We start from the raw sequence: 21,892 nt of genomic DNA, 5'->3' as shown, positions 1-21,892 counted from the left end.
AACTCCAGGCGGCCGCCAGGGAAAAGCGGAGGCGGGGGGAGGCGGAGGGAGGGCGAGGGGCCGGCTGCGGGAGCGGCCGCCAGCAATCAGTGCGGTGGCGAGGGCGGGCTGGGAACTTGCGGACACCGTCCGGGATGGGACGGGACGGGCTCGTCCCCTGGAAGCAGCCAGCCTCGTCCCGGGACCGCAGCCGCTTGCCCGGCGCCTTCCCAGCGCCGGGGGTGCGGAGCCCCGAGGAGCGGCCGCCCGCCCGCCCGCGCCGTGGCCGCCGTCGGAGCTGCCCTGCAGCGCCGCAGCCCGGGGGAGAGGCGCTGCTCCCGCCGCCAGCCCCTCGCAGCCAGGCGTGACCCGCAGGAAACGCCGCTTCGGAGCCCCCCGGGGACGTGACTTCCAGCCCCTGCAGCTGAGCTGCTGCAGAACAAGCCGGCCTCGGCACGGCAGGAGTGCTTACAGCAGTTTAGCTGTCCAGAGAGCATCCCAGAAAGGAAATTACTCACTTACCAGCAATGGGATGTCCTCTGCAGCCTTCTCTCAATCGCTCTCGCAGGTAGTTGACTTTAAAATGGCTTCCAGTTCTCCGGGGGGCTCCGTGCGTCCCTTCTCTGCCTTCCCTTCACAGTCGTCCCCCATCTGCAAAGCACACGCCGTGACCCATCACTACATGGACAACACACTGTGGCCCCATGCATGCTCTGGCGTGCCACCAAAGTAGGCAGTCCCATCTTGGTAGCAGGCCTTTATTTGCTTAAGCCTGCCAGACTTGCCTTGGGGCAGGTTGGTTGGAACCATGTCCTTTGGCTAGTCTGGTTCACTACATAGCTGCTCTTTTCCATGCATCTCCATGCTTTGTTGGCACAGCCTGGCTCTTCCTCATAGCAACAAATAACAGAACATCTTCACCGTTAAGTCCTAAGGGTCCTTCGGGGTCTTTTAACATGTTTCTTTCTCGGTGGTCTCTTCTGATCAGTGATCAGTCTCCCACCGTGCTCCTGTCCCACGGTGGTCCTGTTTGATTTCCATTTCCCTTCTTTCTCCTTTCATGTTGTTACATTTGGAAATCGACCACCTGAGAAAGCAGGACCATGGTCAAAAACATGCCAAGGGAATTCAGCTATTTCTGTTTGGAGCACTGTAAGCCTGAGAACACTTCTCTCTGCCCGTGTACCTTTAACCCCCTTTTAGTTCTAATTATTTGGATGAAACACTTATTTATTTCATTTAAATGAAAATTATTTATTTGCACAAAAATCTCCCCAACTTTAAAATCTGTTTTGCATATCTTGAGACCCAGAGAAAGCTTTATCTTTAGGCTATTGTGCTAAAATGCAGAGTATCATAATAATCAGCATTGCCCCACTCTTTCCTGATAACGTCCCTGCTTGTCTGCCTCTGCTATCTGTTGTCCTAAACCTATTTAGAAAATTTTGAGTGAGGATCCAGCATTTTGTGCCACATAGCACAAGGGGTCCGGGCCAAAGAAATACCAGGCAAGTAACAATAATGGCTTAAAAAAGAAGCAAATTGATATAAGCCTATTGCATTGTTTAAGTGTGCGCATACTGCATAGTTTAACCACTGCAGAAACATCTAAAGTAGCAAAAATCATCCCTTTTCAAAGGTATACATATACTAGAAAATTTTGACCAGCACTAGAAGATGATGATACAAGGAGGCTGATTGCTGCACTTGGGTTGGAAAGGCACATTTCCAAAACAAGCAGATCATCCTGGTAAAACAGCAAGTCTAGTAAATGTAACTATTAGGGGCTCTGGGCAGTGCAGCTACATTAGCAAAATAATCAAACTTTTTCATGTCTTCAGCAAGTGACTTTGTCACAGATGCCTCGTGTATACATAGCTACCCGTGAAAGAATTATGATAAAGCTGGCTTTGTTTAAAACTTCAATATATTGAAGAAATGCAAAAAGAAATATGTTAAACTTTTGGAAGAACAGGAAGAAGTTCATAACTCTCTGTTGCAGAGAAAAGACTGAAAACAGGACCTAAATACATCTTAGAGCATCAGAAACCAGGTGCAAAAAACACCTTCAAAAATGTATTCTTGTGATTTAGAAGGCAAGCTCCACTTAATTTAAATTGATTTTTTGGTTTGTTTTTAAGTTTAGCAGTGATGAAGTTAACTGATATCAGAAATGTTTTCTAGTACTCTTATAATTGCTTTTCTTTGTAGCAAAATGCAATAAGCATTTTATTTTATGAATACATAAAAAAAAAGCTTTCTCACAAAACTGTAGGAATCAAAAGTATATAAAGTACAAGACAAAAATATAACATTTAATGAAATTATTATTTTGTTGTTGTTACATAAAGCCCTGTAATTACCACATTTAGCCACTGTTTCTATTAAACCATATTTTAAAACATGTAATTTTATGAAAAACTTTTTTTTATATTAAAGGCAGCTATTTCTCATAACATCTGACTATGATTTCTAGGCCCGGTCTCACAATTATGTGACCAGCATACAGTTTCGCTCACATTTCCCTGCCGAATCAACACAGCTCAAAGAGAAAGAATTGAAGCCTATTCCTTCCTGTGAATCACCACACAAATTGTTTGCAGGCCTCCAGTCAATCACATATGGGAACTCACTCAGGAGAAGAGAGTATTTTTTTGTTTTGTTACGTTTTGTTACTGGTGGTAATGTGGAAGCAAACTATTCTGCCTACAACAGAAAGCAGAGGGAGCTGGACAACTTGATCAGACCTATTTCCCCAACTCTTCACTGTTTGTCTGAATGATTTTGATATGCAGCTTTTAAAATAGTCACTTTTCACAATAAAATAGTATTATTTTTTCTTTAATAATGGGCTCAATTCAATGAAGCAAGACTGTACAGTTCAAAAGATACAAGAGTAAGAGTGAGTAAGGGGATCTTTCATGGCAGGGTTTTTGGTTCTTACCACTTCATAGTTGTAGCAGGCTCTTTTCCCTGTTAGTAAGGAAGCCCGCACACCACAGTTGCTCTTACTGATCTTCATTATTATATAGTGGGACAATCACTTGGCCCTAGAATACTTCAGTTTCTTTCTTAGTTCTGGATTTCAGCTGTAATAGTTCAGCACTGCAACTACTTAGAAGTTCGACATTATAGCAGAGAAGATGAAATTCTTGTCTCTGTCAAAGAAGGAGTCTGTCCATAATTTAGTTTCACAGGATTTTGCACAAACTCCCAGATCTTGACCTGTAAACCATGGGGAAGATTTTGCTTGTCTTCTGTAACAGGGACAGGAAAACCTAATTCAATCACTGGGCCCTGCACTTAGGTCACAGCCATACGCAATTCTGCAGGTCTTGGGGAAGAGTGTCTGGAAAGCTGCTTGACAGAAAAGGACCTGAGGGTGTTGGTAGACAGCTGGCTGGATATGAGCCAGCAGTGTGCCCAGGCAGCTAAGAAAAACAGCATTCTGGCTTGTATAACAGTCTAGCCAGCAGGACCAGGAAAATGATTGTCCCCCCATACTCTGCTCTGGTGAGGCCGCACCTCGAGTGCTGTGTTCAGTTTTGGGCCCCTCACTACAAGAAAGACATCGAGGTGCTGGAGCATGTCAAAGGAAGGGCAATGAAGCTAGTGAGAGGTCTGGAGAACAAGTCCTATGAGGAGTGGCTAATGTAAACTAGGGTTATTTAGCCTAGAGAAAAGGAGGCTCGGGGGAGAGACTTTATTGCTCACATCTACCTTAAAGGAAGTTGTACTGAGGTGAGGGTCATCTCTTCTTACAAGCAACAGGACAGGAAGAAATAGCCTCAAGTTGTGCAGGGGAGGTTTAGGTTGGACATAGGAAAAAAAAAAGTCTTCTCTGAAAGGATTGTGAAGCATTGGAGTAGGTCACCCAGGGAAGTACTTGAGTCACCATCCCTGGAGGTATTTCAAAGATGTATAGTGGTGTTTAGTGACATAGTTTAGCAGAAGACTTGGCAGTGGTAGGTTAATGGCTCAACTTGATTTTTAGAGGTCTTTTCTAACACAAATGATTCCATGATTCTATTCTACAGACTCTACAACAACTGAGAGATTTACAGAGCTGTTAATACCAGAAAGTAGACTGTGACACTATACTAAGTACAGTATAATGCATTATTTTGCTGACACTAACAAAAAACAAAACAAAGAAAGATCCTCTGCATCTGCATCTGTAGCATCTTTCAGAGCTACAGGCTGGGAGATGAGTGGTTGGAGAGCTGCCAGGCAGAGAAGGACCTGGGAGTGATGGTGGACAGTCGGCTGAATATGAGGCAGCAGTGTGCTCAGGTGGCCAAGAAGGCCAACGGCATCCTGGCTTGTATCAGAAACAGTGTGGCCAGCAGGGCTAGGGAGGTGATCGTCCCCCTGTACTCGGCTCTGGTGAGGCCGCACCTCGAGTACTGTGTTCAGTTTTGGGCCCCTCGCTACAAGAAGGACATCGAGGTGCTTGAGCGGGTCCAAAGAAGGGCGACGAAGCTGGTGAGGGGCCTGGAGAACAAGTCCTACGAGGAGCGGCTGAGGGAGCTGGGCTTGTTCAGCCTGGAGAAGAGGAGGCTCAGGGGCGACCTTATCGCTCTCTACAGATACCTTAAAGGAGGCTGTAGTGAGGTGGGGGTTGGCCTGTTCTCCCACGTGCCTGGTGACAGGATGAGGGGGAACGGGCTAAAGTTGCGTCAGGGGAGTTTTAGGTTAGATGTTAGGAAGAGCTTCTTTACTGAAAGGGTTGTGAGGCACTGGAACAGGCTGCCCAGGGAGGTGGTGGAGTCACCATCCCTGGAAGTCTTCAAAAGACGTTTAGATGTAGAGCTTAGGGATATGGTTTAGTGGGACTGTTCGTGTTAGGTTAGAGGTTGGACTCGATGATCTTGAGGTCTCTTCCAACCTAGAAATTCTGTGATTCTGTGATTCTGCTGCTACCAAGTTCAGCAGCAAAGCTTTAATGAAAGTAGGTCTGAGCCACAAGAGGGCAAGACATTATTCACTCTTTAATGTCTGTGAGCCAAGGAGCTGTTAGTCTACCAGGCCTGCCTTTAGGATTCATATTTAACAATATAACATGCTTCCATCCTTGTTTAAGATCTTGGGATTTCATGAACATTACATTTACATGCAAAGGTAAGTGAGCGACAACTAATTGTGTACAAGAGAAACTGCTTACTAGAACTTGCTCAGTTTTATCTCTCAACTAGATCTAATTTCACTCAGAAGAAAATAGTAGGAAAAAAAAAAAAGGTGGTATGCAGCCAGCATGAAGAACACGCCCTACACGTTGAGAGCTGTGTCAGCTTTTTGATTACCAGATCCATTGTATCTCCCTTTACTGAGGTTCATACATCTGCCAGTGGAAATAAAAATAACCACCTCAACTTGATTTTCCCTTGAGACCTGTATTATTTCAGCTGCTGATTCAGAAGTACACTATATTGTACTTCAACAGTAGAAAAGGTTCCGATGGAAGGTAGGAAAATGCCTAAGGAACCATCTCAAAAGCCGTAACTTGAGGCTGGGATAATAATTATAAACATGGGGCAGAGAAGTGCAAGCAGCTTGAAAAGAGAACCAAACAGGAACCATGAACTGTAACGGAAGTCTTACTGGAAGTTCCTGATGGAAAAAAAAGGCATTAGAGAGGCTAAGCTTATATTCACTCCCAGCCTTCTTAGTGTATAAGGAAAACAACACAAAGGAATAGAATTGAGAATTACAAAGGAAAAGAGGACAGGGAGAGGAGAGATGAGATATGAAAAGACAGGAAGAAATTGAGGTAGCATCTAGTACAGGAGGAACAAAGAACACCCATAAGTGACAATAAAATCCTAGAAAAAAAAATTATAATTATGGAGTTTTTCAATATATAAATTAGTTTATTTTCATTTAGATATAAAAGTTATAAATACAATTAATGTAAAACAGTATTTGATAAAAGAGCTCTGAAGCGGTTCATATATCTACATAAATGTGACCAAGACACGGAGGCTCTGACCCAGTGAAGATGATTTGTCATCAACAGATAGCTTGAAGAGCCACTGCTGTCCAGCTTAGCTGAAAGGGTGAGTAAAGCAATGCTACTGTGGCCTTCTGAGAACAGAAAAATCAACTTAAATTGGAAATTATCATCGTAGCTTCAGGACACCCCAAGTTAACATAGTTTATTTACACAGTCCTAGACAGAAAAATAATAATCAGATTATGAACTGACTTTTTTTTTTTTTTTTTTTTTAGTATTTCTGGATGGGTGGAGGGCAGAGCCTTCAGCCAAGAACTCTGGAGAACAACTGGAAAACTCTGTCAGGTCTTAACTCCAGCATAATGAGCAGGAAGTACATGAAGGCACAAAATAGATCCATGATTCAAGTTCTCTTCACTGACTGCTGTGCTGATGAGATCACTCTCAAGACAATGGCTCTCAAGCTAATACAGAATGGGCATCTGGGACTTGGCTTCCAGCATTTTCTAGAGCTGGTGCCCTCAGCAACAGTTCAAAATTTACAATTAAAAACAAAGTTTACACATGATTACCATCTTTTTTTTTTTTTCCTGGCCATGAAACTCTGTGAAGATATTTTCTGATATTATTTTGAAAGAGCAAGTGATATTTACCACTGCAAAGACTCTGGAGAACAAAAACAGTAAGTCTGTTTTTCAGGAGCATGAAACAGAACTTGTCTGCTGACAGTATACAAAACTGCTAAACGCTGATTCTTGTCTTATTAGAAGGATACAGTTTTCCAGTTTCATCATGGATATGCACAATGGCCATGAAACTGGCAAGATAGTAGCTGTTCTCTACCTTAGCACACAACAGATGTGTGCACTATGAGGCTTATGTGTCAGTGTGCAGCAATTGACTCTGATGAATCAAGGCCATATGAATCAAGAAGTGTCCCATGCTGTGATCTACTGTCTCCATACTCTAGAACCCAGCATTGAAAATTAGAATAATGAAAAGGAGCTGGACTATCAGACTTAGCAGAGAATCATTCCACAGAGAAGGAGGTGTTTTTACTACAGACAATGTCTCATTTCAGCTTGTACTTGTTGAACACTACCTACAGTTGCACAGAAGCTTAACCTCAGCCCTTCTCTCTCTCAGTGTTTTTACAGACAGCAAAATGCTACACAGGGCAAGAGAGAACACATACTATAACCACCCTTCTATTTTTTTTTTTTTCTGAATTAATCTGATCAGGAACTCAAATGAATATCGGTAGCATCATCTTCAGGGGCACTGCTTAAGATCCAAGGTATATGGACACTAAACTATTATTTTTCCAGTCCAAGCTGCAATGTGTTTCAATTAGTGGGTTAACTTCCTTAGCCTGTTCAGGCAGCAGCATGTGTTACAAGGATTCTGAAAGCAGAATCAATTCTGACAATAAAAACATCACCAATATTCCTTGTTCTTCCACAATGAGTACAGACACTGCTCAGTCTTGGGACAGTCTCCTAAGAAGATCTACTGTAAACCACCATAATGCTCTCCGGCCTACTATTCTCTTTCAAATAAGCCTGCAGAAGTTTGTCCTCCAGTTCCTTTCCATCCCTGATGTGCTTTTCATTGCTCCACCTAAACTCTTGTAACAAGATGCAGGGATGGGAGTCAGTTCCACGTCTCAAGTCTGTAGTCTCTCATTCACAGGCCAATTTGCTATCAAAGCTGGAGAGTCCAATAGCAAAAGCCTGAAGAGCACAGAGAGGATAATTATAGTCCAGAGTGAACACATCTTCTGCTACACGACCGAACTGCATCACAATGTAGTCAGCTGGGGAGGAAAAAAAAGATTCAGAGACCAGCAATTTCACAGGGAAGCAAAGAAAACAAACAAATGAACAAAAGTTCAGAAGTATCTGGCAGTCCCAAATATAAGTGGTCACCGTATCCATCCTTTGTCACCAAACTGGACTTAAAATCTTTTCTCTGGGGTGACTGTGGTATTCCAGAGATTACCAAGAACCAAGGCCCACACCATTTTTTTGCTGGGTTGAAGGTGTCACATTAACTTTTCTTCCCCTGCAGGAGGCTTGCATTTGTTCCCTCTTTTGCTGGACAACAGCCTCTGCACCCATCCCAGAAAAAGTTAGGTCTTTTATAATTTTCTTGACAGCTGAGACGTCCTCAGTCATCGTGAGCTGTCTTCTTTCATCCAGTCTCCCTTCTCCAGGAAGAGTGTCCTACTCCTCCAAAACCTCTTGAAATATATTGTGCTTTCCCTGTTTGAATGACACCCCACCCCCAATTCTCCACCAGACTCTTACGGTCATTGTCATGGACAATCTGGAAGTTCTTCACTGAAGCCTGAGTGACTCTCCCATGGAAGTTCAAAACGTAGGACTGAGTATCATCATTCCAGACTGGAGCCTTGTTGTGCAACTCAATGAGGTTCTCTAAATTTTTGTTTTGCCATTTTGACAGAAGACTCTCATTTTCCTGTTTAGAAGAAAAAAATATATTTATCAGATTCAGAATGGCTCTGTTTTTGAGTACTGCCTCTCTCCCATGTGCACACTGTGTGTGATTCAGTGTCATTCCCTGTTAAATGACACACAATGACAGCATTTAAACTCAGTCCTACTGAAAATATCCTACAGGTACCAGGAAAATACCTTAATGGTTTCCTAATCCAACCATTCCTTTCCACTCAAGAAGTTATTGCCATATCTCCACCCAAACACGAAAAAAAAGAGTGATAGAAAAAGTGTGTGCATGCACAGGAAAGACAGCAATTCACAGATCACAGATGACCATCAAAGTGCTGTTAAAAATCTCCTTTGTGAGACTTACAAGCTTTCTCTGATCCTGTTGGATCCAACTTCCATTTCCAAAATTCTAAACTTTGAAATGAACAAAAAACATCTACAATTAACTACATAGTGTAAACTGCATATGCCCTGGGGTATTTCAGTATAAAGTCAAAAGGCTGCAGCAGGTGGCAAGTATGCCATAAGTAGATTAAATGTCATCCTAACGGATCAAATAAGAGGTGCACAATATGACAAATACACAGACAAATAAAAGAAATATACAAAAAGGAGAAGCAAAGCAGCACATTAAATTTGAGAAAGAATTAATTACAAGGAACTGGAAATAGTGCGTGGAACACATGGCATACAATTTAATTTTAAAAGTTATGTGATAAATAAAACCCCAAATTACATAATATAAGCTAAAGCTTACAAGAAAGAGAGTCCCATATTTAATGGGAGTTCAGTTAGAATGGAAGCAAACAGAAAACCACTTTTTGTGGAGGTCTGGCTAATACGACTAAATATTTTAGTATTGTATATGGATAGAAAAATAGGTTATTCTCAAAAATTCTCTGTTTTCCTTACACTAAAATTTGTTGTTCAGTTTAAGTTGTATCTTGATTTGTACCTTTATAAAAGTAAATAAAGATAAACTTTAAAAACTGGCACTAACAAGCTGAATTTTGATGCAATTTTTGTTTCTGTAAAGTGGGGGCGGTATTGCTCAATCAGAGGCATCACACTACAGAGAAGGAAGATAAAAACAGTCAATACCCCGAGGGATTTGACAACTTTTTTGAATTGCTTTGTCTTTCAGACTTGGCTGTCATTATGCTTGCCTGCTAGCAAAGGGGTATGGAAAATGTTAGAAAAATGCAAGAAGAATCATTAAACTTTTACTGAAGAATATGGGAACACCGAAACATGAAGAATCAATGACCACGTCCAGATATAATTTTCCTGCCCACATAATTAAATATGTTTTTCAGGTTCTCATAAGTCTAAATTTCCACTCTTGAAGGTCACTCTTCTCTGTCATCAAAAATATTCTGTTGTTCTACTTATATCCACACACAACATAGCTGCAGATGCCATTTTCTAGCTTATAACACTGATCGGGTGAATTAGTTGGCATCTGTCTTTTCTGCCACTGGTCTCCTATCACACCAAACGTAACACCCACATTTAGGGATGCCAGAAGGCATCTTCATCATACTCCTTACTATACCTTCATATACACATCTGTAAGTTGCTCGCCAGGAAGAAATGCATCTGAGAAATCCTCATATGAGAAATCCTCATTAAATACCCACAACTACATCCTTCTCATCCCACTTTCTCCCTAAAGAATCCTCACTTTCCTGGGATTTCTACAAAGATGCTGTCACCATTCTGATAAAAAATGTGCTTACTCTCTTGCTACTACACCAAAACACTGCCCTATCCATTTATTATCCATCTGTTGTAAATCCCCTACTCGCTTAAAATGAAGGCTTTTGGGAGATGAGAGTTTGTTCTGTGTTCATGTAACTCTCAGTGTAACAGAGTCCTATCAATGAGGAGTTATAGGTGCAACAAGATACAGTAGCCACTGCAACAGTAAATAGCATTTAGGCTAACTACAAGACAAGTAAGAATACAAACAGTATTCAAAAGGCTACAAATGGGGTGAAAGTCAAGAATAAATTAATTAACACCGTTAGACTACACTGTTACTGTCTAAGAAACTCATTAACAGCCATGGACAACCCTGCTGTAATGACCACTATTGTCACCAACACCCACACCTCTAGGAGAAAGTTTTAACCTCTTCCTCCAATCTGAACCATGACCCAACTTCGTAACTCACATTTTGTGGCTGGATTGGAATTCGCTTATGATTCATGTTCATTCCTGGAATGATCACAGACATTTTTCTGGGACCCTTGAATCCTAATACATTGGTTTCCTGAAATACAAGTAAAAGACATTATTTTCAGGAATGGAGATACTCTGTCTCACAGAAAGACAGACGGAAAAGCTGAACTTGAATCCACATTTGTGTTGGTTTTTGGAGATTTGCTAGCTGTAACTGTGCTAGCAGTCATCTAACTCCAAATGTGTTTAATCACTGAAATAGCTCTCTTCTTCCATTTAGAGAACTGTCTCAAGACATACAGAGCACTACCTAATTTGTAGTACATCTGCATTGTCTTAATGAAACATCAACACTGAAATTAGACAAGTGCAATTTCCAGGCATAAATTTCTACATCCAAGGCAAAAGCATGCTAAAATCTTGCTAGTGAGCAAGAGTTAAGTATAATAAAGTATACAGATCTTTGATCTGAGACAATGATATATAGATATCACCATTTAGGCTAGATTGTTCCTAAAGAATGAATGGCATTTTTCTTGTGTTTAAGAGCATACCTACTATTTGCTGTCAAATTGTACTCTTTTATAAATGATTAAGAACAGACCCGGAAGGCAAAGTAGTCAGCATCACAGAATATTAAGGAATGGAAGGGACCTTGAAAGGTCATCTAGTCCAATCCCCCTGCTGGAGCAGGAACACCTAAATCACATCACACAGGAATGCGTCCTGGCGGGTTTTGAAAGTCTCCAGAGAAGGAGACTCCACAACTTCCCTGATCAGCCTGTTTCAGTGTTCTGTCACTCTCACCGTAAAAAAGTTTTGTCTCATATTTAAGTGGAACCTCCTATGTTCCAGCTTGCACCCATTGCCCCTTGTCCTAAAGGGGCAGTTCATCCAAGCTTCAGTCTTTAGACAAGCAGACTTTTCCAGAATACTGCAAGAGACTGCTCCAAGTAGATTGAGTATAAAAAGCAAAGGAAAAAGGTATTTCCTGGTATTCTCAAACCATTCATTTAATAGTGTCAATCAAAATCCAATGCTCAATTTAAAGTGTTTTATTTAAAGTGTTTTGTAACAATGTCAATGATACCTTTAAAGCTTCCAAATGCCAATTAAAAAGCCAGAATCTTTTAGAATCACTGAGCTAACAGAAGTGATACAACTTCTAATGTGCTAGAGCATTTTCACAGACACAGAATGAAGGTCTTCAGAGCTGCAATCTCTATTATTTCATTTCAGAAAACCTATGAGAACAAGAGTACTGATTTTATTCATGTATAAATTTCACTAATTTCACCTATATGAAACAGTACAAAATCTGAGAAATTGACTTGATATCTTCTGCTGTACTCATTTTAACACCCTGCTCTGTTGAGTTAAATAGGGAAACAGTTTGGAGAGAAACTTTTTACATGGGCAGGTGACAATGACAAGGGGGAACAGTTTTTAAACTAAAAGAGGAGAGATTTAGGTTAGATGTTAGAAGGGAATTCTTTACTCAGAAGCTGGTAAGGCACTGGAACGTGTTGTCCAGAGAAGGTGTTTGCCCCATCTCTGGAGGTGTTCAAGGTCAGGTTGGATGGGACCCTGGGCAATCTGATCTAGTGGGTGGCATCCCTGCCTCTGGTCCCTTTAAGGTCCAACCCAAGATGTTCTATGAAATGAGTAATACTGTATACAAAGATCCACTGATGTTTCTATAAGCAGGCTAGTACTGGAATTATCAAGACATTTTTTTTCTCCCTATGCGGCATTAAAATTAACAGGGAGAAAAAAATTCCAGTAGGCTTATGCACTGTTAAATTTCTACTACTCTACCTGTGATAAAAGAAGAATTTATCCACTTGACTGGCTTTTATTTTGTAAAGTATCTTAAATTTTCCTCAAACCTCAGGACTGGAATATGAAACAAAGTGTTTTGAAAAATTTCACAGAATTCTACAGTGATGTAGCTACAAGTACATTGTTTCTATGCCTTAGACTGAGATGACCCACAAGACCAAGATCCTCTGTCTCTAGGAGGAGAGACAGTGACAGTGAATAGCTTCCCCTGGAAATGTGCCCTTACTAACAACATGCTACTACTGAAATAATACCAGCTCACTTCTATTTACCAAAATGCTTTTAGTTCTGCTAAAAATAGCTCTACTTCACGAGACATTTCCAGTTCCTTTGTAGTGTCTACCGGCTGGGCAGTTCATAAGATGGCTGGCTCTGAATCAAGGATATGCTGACTGGGAACATGCCTAATGTTGGGTCAGGTGACAAGTTCATCAGAACATTAGCTTGGATCTCTCTCCTCTGACTTCTTTCCCATTAAACTTGTAAAAACCTGTATTTGAGGCCCCTACCCCTTATCATATCTGGCTGAAATTGGTTAGTTAGTTCAAAAGTTAAATGAGGGAAGATGTAGGCAGCATGATTTTGTGAGTCCCATTTCCTTAGTAATCAAGCTACAAAAAAGAAGAAGGGCATAAAAGGGAAGAGGCACTACTTACATAATAGATAGCTGCAAGCTCCTGTCGAGTACGGGCCTTTTCCAATACGCCTTGTGCCTTGATGGGGCTAATTCCATGGTCATAGACTGTAAATTTAGTTCCCATGAGGTTTGACCTAATGTTAGGTTATGGAAAGACAGAAAAAGAAAGAGGCATCAATGGATTTTTTTTTTAATCATCTGAACGCATGTGTGCAGCACAGAGAAAATACATGCCACTGGTCATCGGGTTTGTCCACAGTCAACTCAGTAAGGAATTTCAGTTCCATTGTAAACCAAACATGTAACCTGCACTGGAAAAGCCCTGAGCCAGAATTCCTCCAAATTCTAAATTACCATTGTGAATGGTAACTCTAAAGGAGGCTTGCCAACCCAGGTGAGTACACATCACATTAAGCACAAACAGGTGAATACATTCTCTGAATTGATATGAAATTGATGTTTTTAACTCCAAATAAACATGTAAATTCTACCTCTCCTATTGCAGAAGATGTACTTTTGTCCATAGTTTTTTCTGTGGTTCTCACCTGAGTTTTCCAATGAAACTTTCCCCTTCCCGAGATAAATCAGTTGGGTCAACTGATATGAGGTAATTGGACGTTTTGCTCTTTTTTCGTTTTCTTCCCGCAAGAAGGAATGTCTGGAAATACAAAATTTTGATCATGACTGGTGTTTTGAAAGAATGCAGAAGCACTGCTATCCAAACTGTTACGCATCCATTTTTTGTTCTATACTGTTATTACTGTCTCCATAATTTTCTGTTTCACAAGTATACAGCCTGAAATCCTGTTCTTCCAATCAGCTCACTCAACAGTCTGGATATAATGCAACTGCCTTTTCTAGTTTTTCCTCTGTTTCTTCTCAACAGCCCAATCTCTTTGCTTTTCTTTATCCCTGACATTTTTATACTTTATTTCATCTTCCATTGTATTACGGCTTCTAAACTTGCCAACATCCTCCTTAGTGCCTTGGCCAAATATAAACTGTCCTCATCTACATGCTGTCTCTCCTTGGTTTCTGGTGTCTTACTGATCTATGCACTGCTCTCTGTTACACCAAAAATATTATGTGGTAGGAGTACAATAGCCAAGCCAAGATACTGTGTGCTGCTTCCAATACCTTTCTGTTGTCATCCCTTTCCAGATGCATGTAATAAGTAGGGAAGAGGCCCCGGTCCATTCCCTTCTTATCTCTAGTGATTCGACATTTGATTGTAATACCACGGGGTGCAGGGCGTAATGCAAAATCCTCCAAGTTCTCTACTTCTCCCAGATGTGCAACTGCCTGAGGGGATGGACTACAGGAAGCACCTGTTTCCTGTGGAAAGAACCATCATATTAGCAAACCAGTATCAGATCAGAGGCTCTGGTATTCCCCAGGAAAAGAAAGGCCTGTTGAAACAGAAGATCTCATGCCTCTACAATATATTTGGGAAAGGAAAGCTGAATGAAAAAACCACTTGTGTTTCTCTGAAAAAAGTGACTAAAGACTATTTACTCTGAGTAGTCTAACCCTCCAAGGGGAGGAGAGAAAAAGTAGTCACGAACTAGAGAAAAACTGAATTACTAGGAATAGGGAAATAGGTTGATATACCATAAACATTCTAATCAAAGAGCCTCTCTGCTTTTAGAGCTTCAAACACTCTGTGGGAAATAAGGCAGCATGATGAACTGGACTGAAGGATGCTGCAATAAGACAGAATGTGCTTTCTGCAACTGAATTGAGCACTAAGCTTATGTTGGTTCTGAAAACCAGAAGAAACAGAGCAAGACGACAGCGGAACCTTCCCAAATAAATGCTGGAGGAGCCTTGGAGCAATGCATACAGCCAGCATGCAAGTTATGGTCACCAAAGGAACTAGAATTCTAGTGGGAATCTGGTATCACTTACTAAAGTCATTTTTCTTAGAGGTAGCTGAATCCTGTAGATTATAGAACCCAGGGCATTCTTTGACTAGGCCTAGGAGATGAGGTTGATGGTTTAGCCCTTTCACCAGGTCCAGACAGTAGAAAGTCTGAGTGAGTACACACATACAAGTGCACACTTGAAATTCTCTAGTGGTTCTCACCCATCCCTTGTGGCACCCCCACAAGTCATCTCCAGCAATTGGCACCCATACCCCAGTCACTCAAGTTACCAGTGACCAGACCTCTTGTATTACTCACTGGCAGTGCAGCACATTATACACCCAGTCACCTCACAAGCATACTCACGTTGGTCTCTTGAATAGTATCGAAGACTTAAGTACAGACCTGTGCGGTGCCAGGAGTTGGACTTGATGATCCTTATGGGTCCCTTCCAACTCAGGATATTCTATGATTCTATGACTCTACATCCAGGATTGCTGCAGACTTTTATCCCCTCCCTTTACTTCCTGTTTTCCCATGCATGTTGCTCCTTGATCCACCTTGCTTCCCCACCCCCTTGTGTCCCTTCCTCTAATCACCCTATAAATTTTGTATAATCCCAGAATTTTTTGTGTTCCATTGCAAAATTCTGCTCACTGTTGCATCCCACATTAAAATTTATAATCCTTCAAGCAGACTAGTGGATTTTGAGCTGGAGACAATCTTTCTCCTTTGAGCATCATAGGGGTAGCTGATTCAGTGTGTTCTGTTCGTCACTGATTAGGTTACTTGGGTTGGGTTCCTCCACCCATCATTGTTCCTTTGATCATTACTAGATCTTTGTGTTTAACTCAGGGAGCCTTCTGTTAGATAACCTGATCATCTTGTCCTTCCCCTGCCTTCAGGGATTAATGACAGCTCCAAATACTGTATTTTCACCCAGTACTAAAATGGTTAGTAAGTCAAAATCAAGCACGTACCCAGCCCTTATCAGAAACTGATTTCAAAACACCTACTGCAAAGGATTTCTCACTGGTTGCAGAACTAGGCCTCTCAGATTCCAGATGTGGTGAATGAGATGCTGGTCTCTTACTAGCTTCTTCCTCTTCTTCTGTGTCCTCCTCATCAAAATTCAAACTGCCTGAAATTCCTGTCAGAACATAGGATCAAGCAAGTAACCTTTGAAAGAAGGTGTCATGAGATCAGGATATCACTAATTCACATAAGACCTTTACATAAGTATCCTTTTCTATCTCTTCAATTAATTTCTGTTTTTCCAACTGCTGATTTTCTTCATGCTATATTGTTTCCTGAGCTTTGAAATTCAAACCAGTGGTGACATTTTACAGCTGACAGTGCGCAGCTGATTAAGCTTTTATTAATGCATATTTTACATGATATAGCACGTTTAGCATATGCTACCATTGAATTAAATTTTGCCTATTTTTATGCAGAAAAGCTCTCCGTGCTTTAAGAACAAAAAAGACAATCCAGCTCAATAGGGTGAAACCTACCCTGCAGCTTGGACTCTACAGAGTTTACATCCTTTACCATTTCCCCTTAGTATTACACACTGAAATGGAGTATGATACTTCTTCAACTAGATGCTTTCCTGTTCTTACATCAGTAGCAGAAACTCAGGTTTGTTAAATACTACTAATGATTTGATTTTCAGAATGGAAATAGAATTGTCCCAGTATTTATTTATTTAATCTTAAACCAAGCACAGCTATGTAGGGATGACTGGGTATATAACAAAAGTAACTCTGAATAAAGACTACAACAGAACACATCACTATTTGGTGTTTCCTTTTACTTGGTGTTATATCATTGTTATATATCATTGTTAGTCTCCTCAACAGTTAAATTACAACACTACTGTTTTTAGAAGGTTCTGCCATTGTAAAAATACTCAAGTATTTTGTATATCGTATCCAGACATATCTGGAATAAAAACACCCCGAACTTCAGCAAAATGTGAAGTATAATGTTTTGTCACCAAAAAAAATCTCAGATTTTTTTTAGAAAGGCCAGAAAATTATAAAGCATATTGTCATATTCCAATTAACAACAGAAAAAGGAACTGCAGACCTGCATTTTTACATGCTGTAGAATCTACTAGCTCTGCTTGTAAGAGGAAGATCCTACAGACATTTGTTTAATGATTTCTTAAATGCTACTGAAAAAAAAAAAGTTACAAGTAGAAGAGTCCTGAAAAAGACCTCTGCCCATTATCAACTCTTACCTCGTTTCTCTAAGATTTCTTGTAGATCTGGCTTGACGGATGTTTCTGTTAGAGACTGTCCATCCTTTTCCTCATCTGCATTGTCTTCTGTTATGGAAGATCCAACAGAGAGAGTTTGGAGCTTGGTTCCTAAATCTTGCACTTCTGATTTCAGGAAAGCAGCTGGTCCATCAATACCTTCAGGCCAAATGAAAGAGAATGCAAAAGCCTCATTTTTACAGGTAAATACATTTCCCAGGATGGTTGGTTTCTCTTTCACCTTCCCTAGCTCAAGCATCCCTTAAAATACTGAAGTATTCTTATTTACTTCAACTTTTGTCAGACCTGGGAGGAGCCAGGCCTGACTGTGGTACAGATCTCCTGTCACTTTAAACATGTCAGTCATGAGTTTCTCCATTTATAAGTCATTGCATATACTTTTTTTCAAGGACTCAAGCAATTAAGATGAGCAGTATTTGTCATGCACATTGGTACCTTTCAATTTATTTATGGATAACTACTCTTTCCAACTTCTTGTTTGTAAGAAGTTGTATTGAGTGAGTGCTCTACAGTGAACATCACAGATCAATCTGATAAAAAGCATCCACAGCTACAAGCTTAACAAACTGAGCTTCCTCTTCTACAGACTAAATAACCCCAGTTCCCTTGGCCATTCCTCATAGAACTTGTGTTCCAGGCCCTTCACCAGCTTGGTAGCCCTTCTCTGGACACGCTCCAGGGACTCGATGTCCTTCTTGTAGTGAGGAGCCCAAAACTGAACAAAGTACTTCAGGTGTGACCTCACCAGAGCAGAGTACAGGGGGACCCTGTTCCTGCTGGCTACACTATTCCTGATACAAGTCAGGATGCCGTTGGACTTCTTGGCCACCTGGGCACACTGCTGGCTCATGTTTAGCTGAGCATCTACCAGCACCCCCAGGTCCTTTTCCTCCGCACAGCTTTCCAGCCACTCTGCTCCAACACTGTAGCATTGCATAGGGTTGTTGTGACCAAAGTTCAGGACCTGGCACTTAGCCATGCTGAACTTCATCCTGTTAGCCTATGGCCATCTATCCAACCTGTCCAGGTCCCTCTGCAGGGCCTTCCTATCCTTCAGCAGATCGACACTTTCCCCCAACTTGGTGTCATCTGCAAACTCACTGAGGGTGCACTCAATTCTCTCATCCAAATCATCAATGAAGATATTAAAGAGGATGGGCCCCAACAATGACCCCTGGAGAACATCACTGGTGACCGGTCGCCATCTGGATTTCACCCCATTCACCACCACTCTCTTGGCCCGTCCATCCAGCCAGTTTTTAACCCAGCAAAGAGTGTACCTATCCAAGACCCCAATTTAATGTCCACATTAGCAAGTCTCCAGTGATCAGGGACCTCTCTGCTGATAGGCTATTGATTGATGATGGAAAGCAGCTTAGCCATCACATCTGGCAGCTCCCTCAGCACCCTCAGGTGGAACCCATCTGGCCCCATGGACTTGTGACAGTCCAGGCGGAGCAGCAGGTCTCTAACTGTTTCCACCTGAACTGTGGGGGGTTTATTCTGCTTCCTGTCCCAGACTTCCAGTTCGGGAGGCTGAGAAACCCAAGGATAACTGATCTGACTATTAAAAAACAGATGTAAAGAAGGCATTGAGAATCTTTGCCTTTTCCTTATCCTCAGTAGTCTTGTTCCCCACCGTGCCAAGTAAAAGATGGAGATTCTCCTTGGTCCTCCTCTTATGGTTAACATATTTGTAAAAACATTTTGTTATCTTACCATAGTGCCCAGGTTGAGCTCATGTTGGGCTTTAGCCTTTCTGTTTTTTTCCCCTGCATGTGCTGACAACTTCCTTGTACTCTCCCTGAGTTGCCTGTTCCTTCTTCTACTGGACATAAACTCTCTTTTTCTCCTGGATGTTCAACAGAAGTTCCCTTTTCAGCCATGCCATTCTTCTTCCCCACTGGCTCATCTTATGGCACACAGAGACAGCCTGTCTCCTGTGCCTTTAAGACTTCCTTTTTGAGGAGTATCCAGCCTTCCTGGACTCCTCTCCCCTTTGGGTCTGACTCCCAAGAGTCATTTGTTTGCGCTGAAGAAACTTCAGAACTAGGTACGCTAGTGAGGGAGTAGTAAATTTCATTTTTTCTTGTAGTTCCAGTACTACTGAAGTTTACTAACTTTGAATGTCTATCAGTCTTTTCACTTCCTCTCTTCCTCTCTCCCCATTTAAAGCTGTCCTTCTTCAGATTTCCCCAACCTGATTTTAAACATGTAAATGCTACATCACCACTCTCCTCCTCATCTCATGATTGTGAAAGATCTTGAAACCAAGGAAAACATTTAAAAGACAGGATCTCACGGGATATCATATGTGATCTTCAAATTAGGTAACATTGGTTTAAATTCTACTCTGCAAATTAATTCCCTATTAATCTAACAGTGGTATTATAACATCCTGCATTAGTATGCATCTCAAAACCTATTTGCTGTTACTTTCTTGATAGCCTGACAGGATCTTGGCTCTCATAAACTACTTCCTGACATTTCTACTGCAATGTAGGGCTTCCACATCCAGTCATATCCAATCTTGAGATGGAGCGTACATTGATTCTATGAAGGACAGTAAAGGCAGCCACCACTAGACTATTCTCTTTTCTTTATCCTACTGCTTCAGAAAACCCTCACTGTATTTGTAGCTCCCTGCCAATATAGAAGTTCCTAGCCCATTTCTACACTTCTTTTTAGCTAAACACAAGTGAGAGCGTACTGAAAGGCAGCTGTCACAAAATTCAAGGTAAGTTTTCTACTTGTTTATACAGTTCAATATTTCTCTACTATACTAATAATACGGTTGTACTTACCATGTAACATAACATCACTGTGGAATGGAGTAGGAGTTTCTACTAAAGGAGTCTGCTCCTCGCATCCTTTGGGCCTTGGCCTGCGCGGCTTTGCCTCAGGATTTGGCTGTACCATCAAGGGATCAAGACGTTTCTTCCTCTGCTTCTTCTCTAGAAGAGCTCTCTGAAATAAAGAAAAACATGAAATATGAATGAGTAACCACATCCAGAGAGGCAGTGCCTCAGCCACTGGTAATGACATGCTAGTGGATCTACAATCAACCTAAAATGCACTTGCAAACTTTTACAAAAATCCTAGATAAACGCACCACACTGTCTTCGGAGTGAGATACTCCAAAGCCTTTGGTTCTCCATCAGTGACTGATGGGTGATGAGAGTACCTGCTTATTTTCTGATCTATCCTGAGACCATCAACAGATAATTATAATTCCTTTTAACAGATAATTTTAACTCCTTTAACTCCATTCCTCCTAACTCCTGCAGTAAAAACTGTAGCAACCCTTTAAATCAGACAAATGCAGTAGTCACTTAGACACTTCATATAGTAATGTTGCAACATACAGCATATTCTGTCAATTTTATTACTCCATGCTTAAGCTAACAGAACAGACCAAACAGCACACAAGGACTCTCCATTTGCTGCACTATAGTTACAATTGGACTAGATGTTCTGTCTTTTAGGACAACCTCCCTCATATATAGGAAATATATAGTTTATCCTCACTGGTTTGTACAATTAAACTAACATTGACAACCAAGATTATCACCGAGATTAACACCAAGATTATCAGAGTAAAAATAAGAGCCTATGACCTATTAATTATATGGTAATTAAGCCTTCCCTTATATTAGCATACAATTTCTAAACATCCTTAACAAGGGCTTATTCTGCCACTGCAGTTATAAATGCTGTCACAATGCAGTAAAAGCAGGTCAGTACTTGCAAAGGAAATGGCTTTTGTGAAAAGGCTATCATCTAACAGGGAGAACTCAGACAGCTCCCAGAAACAGATGTTTCGAGATAAAACAGAGGAGGAAACAAACAAACAAACAAAAAACACACCCAGTCATTAAAATAAGACTGATTTAGTAATAGGAAAAGATCTACCTTGTAAAATATTTCCTTTCAATCCTGAATTACACAGAAATAACTTTATATCCATATGTGAATGTTAAAAATAAAACTTTTTTCTAAAAATAATTTCTTCACCAAGTGCTTCTCAGTTAAGGATCCAAGGATCCAACAGATAAATAATAACAATAACTCAACTCACTTGAGACTAATGTTTTTGGAATCCTTCCCTGCTACACTTTTTCTCTCTCTTATTGGAACTTTTCTCTCCTGTTAGGCTTTTTATCTCAAGTGAGGACAGTTTCTGAGGCAACCTCCCCCTGAAAGGATCCAACACAACTTGGTCCTTTATTCTGTCTTTCTACTTTTCAAGTTATTTTCTCCAAAATATGTACTTTTTTAAATTCGTGATCTCACTTTGAAGACTAGATAGCAATACAGGTTCCACTCATTACTGCAAAATTATTTGCATGGATTGTCCTGCACAGCAAAAAATACATAGAATTACAAAGAGATTATCAGACTGGTCTAGAGAAAAGGAAGAAAAACAAGCAGTAAAGTAAAATTCTTAGAAAATGCTCAGTCATCACAGGTCAGAATATTTTCTCTACAAGCATAGTTAAATTGTCCAGAAGAATTCAAGTATTTTTAAATTATTATTTTAAATTAATGCTAAGTGAAAATTAAAAATACATCTGTAATATTTTCTAAATCTGTAATAGTTGACATAAAAGGAGTCGGGAAAAACTGGAATAAAAAAATTAAAATAAAAAATTGAAAAAACTGTTGCCGAGGCTTTTC

The 21,892-nt window shown here is 40.8% G+C and overlaps 2 protein-coding genes and 1 long non-coding RNA gene across 8 annotated transcripts in view; 1 reads left to right on the top strand and 2 right to left on the bottom strand.

Moving 5' to 3' along the window:
* The window catches only part of TEAD4 (TEA domain transcription factor 4), a 59,619-nt gene extending 59,060 nt beyond the window's left edge, over nt 1-559 (bottom strand). Inside the window, exon 1 of the mRNA XM_072043056.1 lies at nt 502-559. The gene's annotated coding sequence lies outside the window, so the exon portion shown is untranslated. The remainder of the gene's footprint in view (nt 1-501) is intronic.
* On the top strand, nt 113-6,407 carry LOC140003344 (uncharacterized). The gene is made up of 2 exons (XR_011811846.1): nt 113-547; nt 6,208-6,407. It is a non-coding gene; the product is annotated as an uncharacterized lncRNA (long non-coding RNA).
* Nucleotides 6,028-21,892, bottom strand: part of TULP3 (TUB like protein 3) — a 34,883-nt gene continuing 19,018 nt past the window's right edge. For 5 of the 6 annotated variants that reach the window (XM_027449845.3, XM_005011655.6, XM_072043050.1 and 2 more), the window contains exons 3-11: nt 20,020-20,182; nt 17,177-17,353; nt 15,948-16,081; nt 14,204-14,401; nt 13,612-13,724; nt 13,086-13,200; nt 10,580-10,678; nt 8,242-8,413; nt 6,028-7,748 (exon numbers count right to left, since the gene is read on the bottom strand). In XM_027449845.3, the coding sequence (XP_027305646.3) occupies nt 7,615-7,748; nt 8,242-8,413; nt 10,580-10,678; nt 13,086-13,200; nt 13,612-13,724; nt 14,204-14,401; nt 15,948-16,081; nt 17,177-17,353; nt 20,020-20,182 (1,305 nt within the window). In that variant the 3' untranslated portion in view covers nt 6,028-7,614. Of the gene's footprint in view, nt 7,749-8,241; nt 8,414-8,767; nt 8,818-10,579; nt 10,679-13,085; nt 13,201-13,611; nt 13,725-14,203; nt 14,402-15,947; nt 16,082-17,176; nt 17,354-20,019; nt 20,183-21,892 lie in introns of all 6 variants that reach the window. The other variant, XR_011811839.1, reaches the window with a different exon arrangement.

The sequence above is a fragment of the Anas platyrhynchos genome, chromosome 1 (assembly GCF_047663525.1).
Source record: "Anas platyrhynchos isolate ZD024472 breed Pekin duck chromosome 1, IASCAAS_PekinDuck_T2T, whole genome shotgun sequence".
Lineage (NCBI taxonomy): Eukaryota > Metazoa > Chordata > Aves > Anseriformes > Anatidae > Anas > Anas platyrhynchos.
The sequence above is the reverse complement of the archived record's forward strand: the minus strand, read 5'-3'. Positions and strand labels throughout refer to the sequence as shown.